A 10,791-nucleotide genomic window follows, 5' to 3' on the forward strand; every position below is an offset into this window, starting at 1 on the left:
ATACGAATCATACGATCAAAGATTCTCTTTCGTATGCAGTGTATCTTGCTTTATATAAACTGCGGTACATTAACCCAGTTTTCAAAGTTGCTGAAGATCTATCCAGCTCTGTAAGTTACATAAAAGCAAGTTAATTATCACAATTTAATTATGACTCTTAAATTGTGACATCACTATCAATAATCCGCAGAACTGAAATTTTCCCAGCTTATTTACTGTCTGAAAATTATCAGGTGTTATACATACTGATAAGTCAAATGTGCAGTGAAAGATAAAATACTGACTTGGAAATGTTTTGACAATTTGCACTGCATGTATATAATAAAGTCACTGGCTTTAATCAAGAAACTTAAGGAAAATGCCAAAGGATTATTTTTAAAAGAAGAAAAGTGGTTTTGGACTTTTTAAAAAAACGACAAAATCTGTTGACTAACAGTTTTTCAGAATTTGAACAATTCTTCATAAAAAAAGATTGCTTTTGCTTAAGTACATTATTTTAAATTTTTACTGTGTCTGGAAAAAAGATGATGCTTTCAAGTTTGTAAACTGGTGAGTCAATTTAAATTAGGAATGTTTTCTGTGGATATAAGGCAAAATTTCCAAATACAAATATTGCACTGACTTCTAATCCTGTAATGTTACCTATTAACACAAAAAGTGTAATTATTACATATCATAATGTTTCAATATCAAAGATTAATGAACTATCAAATATTTCCAATTTATATTGGAAATTATATTGGAGTTTATATTGTTTACTAAAAACAATTGGAAATGTGAAATTTAAATATACTCTATTTGCCCTCTGTTTGTATGAATATTTTAAATTTTTGATTCTCTTTCCAAAAAAGTGTGGGGGACAGGGAAATATATTTATCATCTTATTAAAAGTGAGCAAGTACTTTTAATTGTTATGAAACATCCAGTATCCATGATCAAAAGAATATCCTTATTTACTTGTTTTCCATTAGGAGGAAAGTTTTTTATGCTACAGAAATATAGAAAACAAGTATGATTAAATGTGTTCAGTTTTGCAATACAAAATGTCCCAAAGAAGATAATTATAGAAGGTAATGCTAAAAGGGGAATATTAATTTTTAAAAACAGCAACAATCTAGGAAGGAAGAAAAAAAGGTATCTGTTGGCCACTGTGATTATTTTTCAGAGATTTTTATATAATAAAACTATTACGTGCCCTCAGTAGACCTCCACTGTTTTCTAACATAACAATTAAAAGAGAAATCTGCTTTATTAATTTCTTTATTTTAGATACATGTTGGCAGTCATTCTACCTTCCCAAAATCTTAGAAGAATAAATATTTATTTTTATGAATAAACATTTGTTTGTAATAATGTAAAACTTAGATCTGTATATATATTTAGGGTAGAAAAGTGAATACATGTTAATTATACATTGCCTACAGTGAATTCAATGCAGTTCCTATGTAAGAAATGAATAATACTGAAGAATGGTTTTTTTTAGGTTTCGTACATTTTTTCCAATATAATATTTTAATGTTTCAACATCAGTCACAGAAGAGAAATTAAAGAAAATTGCCATGAGGTGAGATAATACTCATGCAGTGATGATACTCAAATTAAAAGTCATGTTCTTTTTTTATTATTGATTCTATACAGACATTCATCTCCTTATTCTATTCCTTTTAGCAAATTATTGTTGGCAGTTGGATTTATTTACTGAAATTGTTATCTCAGATAACAGTACTAATGCCTTTCAAGTCCTCTAATTCCGTGGTTCTTAACCTTTTTGAACGAATCACCCCCTTGAGCCAATGAGGAAGTTGTCATCGCCCCCTCCCCCAACATAACCTCTCAATCACAACATAGGAAATAATTCTTCAATTTATGCAAACTCTTTTTTTGTTTTCTTTAAAATTGTCATCAGGACATATGATGCAAATAATTTATTTCCAGACTTTTTCCCATAAAGTGCCACCTGTCACTTTATTCCCAAACTTCGTGATACATGTATTTCATTATTATCTTATTTATTCAAGACACTTAAATGTAATGACCACTGAAAACAAAATACATATACACCTTCAGTGTTATCTTCATTTTAGATGTCAAAAGGGTCTCCTTCTCTCCTTCCCTCCCTCTCTCTCCCTCTTTCTGCCTTTGGTTGCCAGTCCTCTTCCCCGCTCAGTATGTGTGTGTGAGAGAGAGATGGAGAGAGAAGCACTTGCGCTTCCTCTCTCTCTCTCTTCTCTCTCTCTTTCTCTCTCTCTTTTTCTCTTTCCCCTCTCCCTCTCTCTTTCCTCTCCCTCCCTTCCCCCTTCTTTCTTCAGGTGAGGAGAGAGAGAGAGAGAGAGAGAGAGAGAGAGAGAAAGAGAGAGAGAACGAAAGGCAGAGGGTGCCGAAGGAGCGGGGAGTGGGGCAGGAGGCAGCAGAAGACCCCCTGTCACCGCTGGAGGCACCCAACTCCACTGCCTGCTGGGCCTGCGGGGACGCCCTGGCTCACGGTCATATTGGCAGGCCATCCCATGTGCTGCTGGCATCCCTGGGCTCAAGTTGGGGCCACGGGGCATCTGCGGAATGCCCTGCCCATCAGCTGCATTGCCAAGCTTCCCCTTGCACCGCCAGTGCCCCCGGGCTTAAGTCGCGGGGCATCTGCAGAATGCCCCCCATCAGCTGCATCGCCAAACCTTCTCCCATGCTTCTGGCGTCCTCGGTCAGAACGGGGGCAATGATCCGCTTCCCGCCAGGACCAACACTGGAGCCTCCCGTGCTGCTGGTAGGTCCATCATGTTGGAGGAGCTGGGCCACACCACATGGTGCTCCCGGCGATCCGTGACCCACCAGCATTGCTCAGCGAGCAATGCCCCTGCTGGCCACCGGCCTAGCCGGGACTGCTGCCTGGGAGGCAGCAGGAGAAAGAAGAGGAGGAGGAGGAGGGGAAGGAAGCCAGAGCCGGGCCCAGGAGGAAGTGTTCCCGCAGGTCCAGCCAGGGCTCTTTTGCTGCTGGTTGGAAATTGCCTCCCCCTCCCTTTCTCCCCCCCCATCTTCTGCTCACCCCACATTCTTCGCCGACAAAGTAGCCGGGACTCTGGCGCGCCTTCCCAGCTAGCTGGGCCAATGGTCCCACAGCTGGGGATCGCAGGGGCTGTTCTCCCTCAGGGCCACAGCTTGTGGGAAAGCTGGCCTGATCAGCTGAGGCTCTGGCAGGCTGCTCCCAGTGGGGATCCTGGGGCTTCCCCGCGTGGTTCCCTGGCCACATGCACTTCGGACGGGGCCACCCAGGGAAAGGGACTTCCTGGCCATGTTTCTCCCAGGGGGCGGGGTACCCGGGTGCAGGGCCAATCAGGAGCCCTGCATGGATGCAAGTCCACATGAGAGAGAGAGAGAGAAGCACAAGGGCCTCTCTCTGTCTCTCTCTGCAAATGGCGGAGGAGGCTCAGAGCTGCAGGGGAAGGCTCAAAAGTGTCCCCAAAACTTCTCACTCCATCGCCCCCATATTGCCCCCCTTTCATTCCTTCGCTCCTGTGTCGCCCATTTTCGTTCCATCGCCCCCCTGAAAAATGATATCGCCCCGGTTAAGAACCACTGCTCTAATTGATAAGATAAGATGAGATGAGATAACCTTTATTGTCATTTTTTTACTGTGGGCCCAACAGCACACATCAAAAATGAAATTTAGTTGCCCGCTCTCAAAGTGAAACACATACATGAAGCACACCTAAACATACTATGAACCGGGGTATTGCTTTTGGGGGATCTTACACTCTTATTCCTAACAATGCCACCTATCATTGGTTCTTCTTTCCAAGAGTCGCATGTTTCTGAGAGATCTAGAATAGTTGTCACCGCTGAAACAATGGCAAAGGGATAATGAAGAGGTATGGATGCCATAGTGTATTCTCTTTTTAGCTGGCAGTGTCGCTCTTCTGTGTCTAGGAAGGAAGGAGACAGGTGGGGAGGGAGGGGAGGGGAGACACTTCCTTTTCTTCAGTTCCCCTTTTCGATGACTCAATTATGAATCAGATTTTGCAGTGTTCCTATTTCTGCTTGTTCAGTTTTTGATTTGATTACAGAAATGGGTCACTTAGAAACTGATAGTTCCTTCACAGAGCTAGTATTTCTTCACAGAACTGTATGTAGGAACTACAATTCTGCTGGTAGGGTGAAATTGCAAAATACTTTTCTGCATTTTCAGTAACTATAAAATCTGAGACTCTTCACAAAATGTTTCTACAATTACATTCAATTTTAAGTTCTTCCCCTCTACTGTTTTTCTTCAGTACACTTGTACTATCAATATGAAGATTTTTGTTAATGTCTCCAGTTCCCATGCTTCTTTTTTAAACTCTGTTCTTCCCTTCAGATGATGTTGTTCTGTTTTGTTTCTCAGAGAGCACACAAATACAAGACTTTGAGACTATTTTCTTCAATTAATTAATGCCAAGTGGATATGCCCTTCTCATAGATCTAAGAGTAGTAAAAGATCCCATTGAAAAATGTCTCATACTGTTGTTAGGTGAATAATATTGAAGGTTAAATATGTGTATGAAAATACATAATTATGATGATTCTTTCTTACATTATTTATATAACAATGTGTCTCTCCATAGACTACTTCAAATAAGGGTAACTATTTTATTCTATGATGAAAAAATGCGGAATCTGTTTTATATGGTATACAGTATATAGCTGCCCAATACTGCCCATAACATATGGGTGACAAGAGATAGGGCAAAACATTAAGTTAAAAAAATAGAGATGTTTTATTATGAAGTATGCAAATCATCAATGATTTGTAATTTCTACTCCTAAAGAACAATTTTGAAAACTCAAAAACTTACTTGCAACTTTGGGATATTTTTCTTAGCTCTATCAACATATCTCTCAAACATGGATTTTGCATTAATTACAATGAACCTTTATTTCTACCGATCTTTAGTTTTTTAATTCAAAGTAAAAAGAATGGAATGAGGATATTGGGACAATACAAACTGATTTTCACTTCTTGATCTCAGCATTTTTGATTTGGGAGAAGTGTAGATGTTCATGAATCACTCATGAATCATGGAGAATAAACACTGTAGCTGTGTTACAGAAAGTGAAGCTCTGATATATGATTTCTATGTGATTTCACTTCATAATAAAGGCAATGAAAAATAAACAGAAATTCAGAACACAATTGTTCAAACAAACCAGAATGTCTAACATTGCCTCTAAAATTGTATCGTCTTGTAGCTATGGAAAAATAAATCTACACTTGGATCCTCATTTGCCTGATGTTTCAGTTTTAAATGGTAGAAAGTCTTTTAAAGGTCCAAAAGTGGCCCTCTTCCAAACATTCAAATCTGAATGAAAACAAAATCTGAGCATCGTATTGACTAAATGGTATTCAGTAAGGTCGAATACAACTTTTGGTTGTGATCACAATTCTGGATGATCCAAGGTTTTGGAAGACAAAAATTCATTGCGACATATTTGTTACTTGAAAACTTTTATATGAGCACGTTGTTCCACTGGTTAATTGTTCTGTCAGGAAGTTTCTCCTTAGTTCTAAGTTGCTTCTCTCCTTGATTAGTTTCCATCCGTTCTTGTCCTGCCTTCAGGCGCTTTGGAAAATAGCTTGACTTCCTCTTCTTTGTGGCAGCCCCTGAGATATTGGAACACTGCTATCATGTCCCCCCTCGTCCTTCTCTTCATTAAATTAGACATACCCAATTCCAGCAACCATTCCTTATATGTTTTAGCCTCCAGTCCCCTAATCATTTTTGTTGCTCTTCTCTGTACTCTTTCTAGAGTCTCAACATCTTTTTTACATTGTGGTGACCAAAACTGGATGCAGTATTCCAAATGTGGCCTTACCAAGGCATTGTAAAATGGTATTAATACTTCATGTGATCTTGATTCTATCCCTCTGTTAATGCAGCCTAGCACTCTGTTGGCTTTTTTGGCTGCGACAGCACACTGCTGGCTCATTTTTAAGTGATTGTCCACTAGGACTCAAGATCCCTCTCACACTTACTACTATTGAGCAAAGTACCTCTTATACTATACCTGTACATTTGGTTTTTCTTGCCTAAATGTAGAACCTTACTTTTTGCACCACTGAATTTCATTTTGTTAGATAGCGCCCCGTGTTCAAGTCTGTCCAGATCCTCCTGTATCTTAAGCCTGTCTTCTGGAGTGTTGGCTATTCCTGCCAGCTTGGTGTCGTCTGCAAATTTGATGAATTCCCCATCTATCCCCTCGTCCAAATCGTTGATGAAGATGTTAAAGAGCACTGGGCCCAGAACAGAGCCCTGGGGCACCCCACTACACACTTCCCTCCATGTAGATGCAGTTCTATTGATGACCACATGCTGAGTGCGGCCAGTCAGCCAGCTACGAATCCATCTGGTGGTGATGCTGTCTAACCCACATTTTTCTATCTTATCAAGTAGTAGGTTGTGATCTCCTTTATCAAATGCCTTACTGAAGTCCAAGTAAATTATATCCACAGCATTCCTCTGCTCCACTAATTTTGTCACTTGGTCAAAGAAAGCAATAAGATTTGTCTGTCATGATTTGTTTTTTACAAAGTCATGTTGGCTTTTGGCAATGATTTTGTTTGCCTCTAGGTGTTCGCTGATATCTTTTCCAGAATCTTCCCAGGTATTGAGGTCAGACTGATAGGTCTGTAATTTCCTGGATCCATTTTTTTCCTTTTTTGAAGATGGGAACTACATCAGCTCTTTTCCAGTCCTCTGGTAGTTCCCCAATGTTCCAGGATCTTTGAAAAATATAGTTCAGTGGTTCTGAGATCACATCTGCCAGTTCCTCGAGAACCTTGGGGTGTAATCCATCTAGTCCTGGTGATCTGAACTCATCTAGGCTGGACAGGTGCTCACTTACCATTTTCTTGCCTATCTTAACTTGTGTTTCTATTCTGTTTTTTATGGCACTATTTTTGATAGGTTGGTCTATTTTTTCCCTTTGTGTAAAGACAGATGCAAAAAAACAAGTTAAATAGTTCTGCTTTCTCCCTGTTGCTTGTTAGCTTCTTGCCACTTTCACCTACTAATGGACCAATCATTTCTTTCATCTTTTTCTTGTTTTTTTACATGTTGAAAGAAGCTTTTTTTGTTATTTTTTACTTTGGTCGCAAGCCTTAGTTCATTTTGAGCCTTAGCTTTCCTCACTTCATCTTTGCCGGCTCTGGCTATTTGCTGATATTCTAATTTAGTTATGTGCCCCTCTTTCCACTTTTTATACTTGTCCTTTTTTATCTTTCAATTTATCAGAGAGTTCTTTATGCTGGTTTCTTTTGAGAGCTGTTATTTTTCCTCTTTGTTGGTATTGTGCTAAACTGTGCTTTTATTATCTCACTTTTCAAAATTTCCCAAGCTTCTTGAGTTGTTTTCCCCTTGAGGATTCTCATCCATGGAATCCTTCGCAAGCGCTCCCTAAGTTTATTGAAATTGGCTCTTTTAAAGTCTAAGACTCCAGTTTGTCTGTGTTCTATTGCTTGTGCTTCCACATTGTTGAATTACAATATTGCATGATCACTTCTTCCCAAGGTTCTGTGGCTTCAACACCTTCTATCATTTCATCTCTGTTAGTGAGAATTAGATCCAGAATGGCTAATCCCCTAGTTCCCTTCTCTATTTTTTGGGAGACAAAGTTGTCTGCTAGGTTTGTCAGGAATCTGTTTGATCTTCCACTTGGTGCAGAATTTGTCTCCCAGTTGATGTCAGGGTAGTTAAAATCCCCCATTACTATTGTGATGTGCTTCCTACATACCTTAGTTAGCTATTACAGATAAATTAGTAGAAATAGAGTTTTAATTTTTCTCCACAAATATAGTATTTTTTTTTGGTTTAATAGTTTAATCTAATAGCAGCTGTAACAGATCTTCAGTAAGTCAGTTACGTGGTACCTTAAAGTTATGCAGTTGAACACTAAAAACTACTTTGTATTTCTTGATTGTTTTTTCCTATGTTGGTTCAATCTGTTTTCTTGTAATTAGAAATTACTGTATCCTTATTGTCATTTGCTTGTGGCAATGATAAATATTTTGTTCTTTTTAACATGTATATAACATTTTTTTTCAGTTACAGGGAACAAGTAGTACGCCAATGAATGGAATAACTGATGAAGCATTTCCCATCACTGAATTTGACTACGATGGTGCAGTAACACCATGTCACTCTGTGGGTTTGCAAACATTTGTTTCTAATGTCCTGCCAACATTTTATTCTTTGGTATTCATCTTTGGCCTTGTAGGCAATGTGCTGGTTGTACTCGTCCTCATCAAATATAAGAAGATTAAGGTCATGACTGATATATATCTGTTAAATTTAGCCATCTCTGATCTGCTTTTCATTTTTTCACTTCCCTTTCGGATTTATTATTCAATACATGACTGGATATTTGGAGACACAATATGCAAAATTTATGCTGGGATCTTTTTTTTATGCTTCTACAGTAAAAGTTTTTTCATTGTCCTCTTGACCATTGATCGATATTTAGATATCATTTATTCAGCATCTGCATTAAAATCCCAGACCATACGCTATGGTATCATTACAAGCATTCATACATGGGGCCTGGCAATTTTAGTCTCTTCACCAGGATTTATTTTTTGGCGATTACAGGTGGAAAACTATAAGAAATCTTGCACTTATAATTTTCCACATGAAAATCATTTTGCATGGAACAAATTTTTTATACTGAAAATGTTCTTTATAGGTCTGATTTTTCCAATGATGATTATGACTTTCTGCTATATACGCATCTTAAATGCCCTGTTGAAATCCAGGAATGCGAAGAAGAACAAAACAGCCTGGCTTATTTTTATCATCATGGTTACTTACTTCCTCTTCTGGGCCCCGAACAACATTTTTTATCTGCTTCAGTTATTTCACACTTCATTTTTTGCTGACAGCTGTGACAATTTAAAGAGAATGAATGCAGCATTGCAACTGACTGAAACAGTTGCAGTAGCTCATTGCTGTATTAATCCTTTGATTTATGCTTTTGCTAGTAAGAAGTTTAAAAAATACGTTATCAGCTTTTTCCATCCATGAAATTCATATATGTGTGATGATTCTCTGGACAGGTTTCATATACTGACATTCTATCAGAAATGAAGGCGTTTCAGCAATCTTACAGAGTACATGTGTAGAGAAAAATATGATTTAATTTTATGGATCAAGTCACTTTTAACAAAGCTACTTTGGTGTTAGAAGACCAGATTTGAACTGAATGAAGTATGTTTTGGTAATGTTAATTTACGAATTACGTAGTACATGAATATGACATGCAGTTCTAATTGAAATATTATAGATTTACTTGAGTACTTTGCATACAGTGAAAAGAATCAATTCTTTGCTTGAGCAAAGCATATTATATATACCATATCATATCTGAGATACATTTAAAATATCTTTTATAGCCGAACATATTTGATAATTTTAACTTCAAAGAGTTTCAATTCACTTTTTGAAAAAATAAGTACTTTATTCTTTCTAAATATACTGAGGCTGTAGTTTTATTAATATTTTTGGTATGTTAGTGTAAGTTCCCCCTGTATAAGTTACCTCTGTATAATCAAGAAATAGATTGGATTATGAATGCTGTATTTGTACACTATTCTGATATTGCAGGTTTCCTGTATTGCTCTAAAAAGATGGACACAGTCCAAGTTTGTTTTTCAGAAAATTACTAAGCTATGAATTTGGATGGCAACAAAGATTATGTAGCATGATAATGTTGGGAAATATAAAGTGTTCACTGTAAGGGGAAAGGTCCTTTAAGATTGTTATATTCCATCAACATGTGAAATTCCTCCTGTAACTAATTTTTTTCTGCACTAGGAAGGAAAGTTTTAAAAATATTATTTTAATGTAATTGTCTTAGCGGTAGTTTGATATTGGTGCAAAAATATTACTTGTGTATATTTTGGATTCTTGAAATATTAATGTTTTGATTTTGTACAATTCATGGGATATTGGGGGAAGTTTATTCCTTTATAAGATTATATAAAATTCATTGCCAGTAAGTAAAATTAGTTTCCCATCCAATGGAGAAAGCAGTCCAACTTCAGAATAGTATCCCTATTCTGCCAAGGATGACCTTCATTAGGTTTTCATTCCCTCAAACTAGCATTTTTGGAATAGTTTTGGGTCAGGGATCAAAACTCGCCCAATGAAGTTTCCTTGTGTAATAGTCATTTCCTGACACAATGCGACTTTTAAATTAAAACATGTTGACTGGGCATCCATTTTGATGAAAAGGAATAAAATAGGAATCTCTCTCTCTCTTTCCCTCCCTCCCTCTCCCTCTCCCTCTCTCTGTGTATACAATCATACAGAGATTACATAGAATAAACTGAAATATTCTTTGTAATTTTCAACAATTGGTTGCTTTTCATTTATTGTTTAGGCTAAAGGAAGGAGTCCACAAAATTTCTCTACTTGACCTGAAAATATCACTTCAGTGAATAAATTTTATATTTCATTTTAATTTTACCATGTTGTTTGGCATTATTATTTATAATAGAAAAGGAAGCATTACATTTAATACCTCAAACTATGCACATGTGCTGAAAACTAACAGCCATTTCTCCACATTTTAAAATAGGTAATACAAATCATAATCAAATGAGATGATAAATTCCACAACAAACAAATTCTAAACATAATAATTATTAATAAGTAATTAATAAAGTACCTCTGAATATGAGGCATGCCTCCATTTTCTTTATGCTCATCAACTCTGCCAATGTTAAGCACAGCCTTTGGTCATCCGAGGATTGCCCATCTCTGAGCTACAATA

The 10,791-nt window shown here is 37.4% G+C and overlaps 1 protein-coding gene across 1 annotated transcript; it reads left to right on the forward strand.

The window, feature by feature from the left end:
* The first annotated feature begins 302 nt into the window (after window positions 1-302).
* On the forward strand, window positions 303-10,484 carry LOC120304979 (C-C chemokine receptor type 1-like). Its single transcript, XM_039336187.1, has 2 exons — window positions 303-549; window positions 8,067-10,484. Exon 2 carries the CDS (start codon window positions 8,091-8,093, stop codon window positions 9,039-9,041), a length of 951 nt encoding a protein of 316 aa, XP_039192121.1. The 5' UTR covers window positions 303-549; window positions 8,067-8,090; the 3' UTR covers window positions 9,042-10,484.
* Window positions 10,485-10,791: the final 307 nt, after the last annotated feature.

Source organism: Crotalus tigris, unplaced genomic scaffold (assembly GCF_016545835.1).
Source record: "Crotalus tigris isolate CLP2741 ecotype Arizona unplaced genomic scaffold, ASM1654583v1 scf7180000017666.27876245, whole genome shotgun sequence".
NCBI classification, from domain to species: Eukaryota; Metazoa; Chordata; class Lepidosauria; order Squamata; family Viperidae; genus Crotalus; species Crotalus tigris.

Excerpts from the sequence above, each read along its gene's own strand:
- LOC120304979 (XM_039336187.1), top strand. The coding sequence starts at position 8,091 with ATGAATGGAATAACTGATGAAGCATTTCCCATCACTGAATTTGACTAC.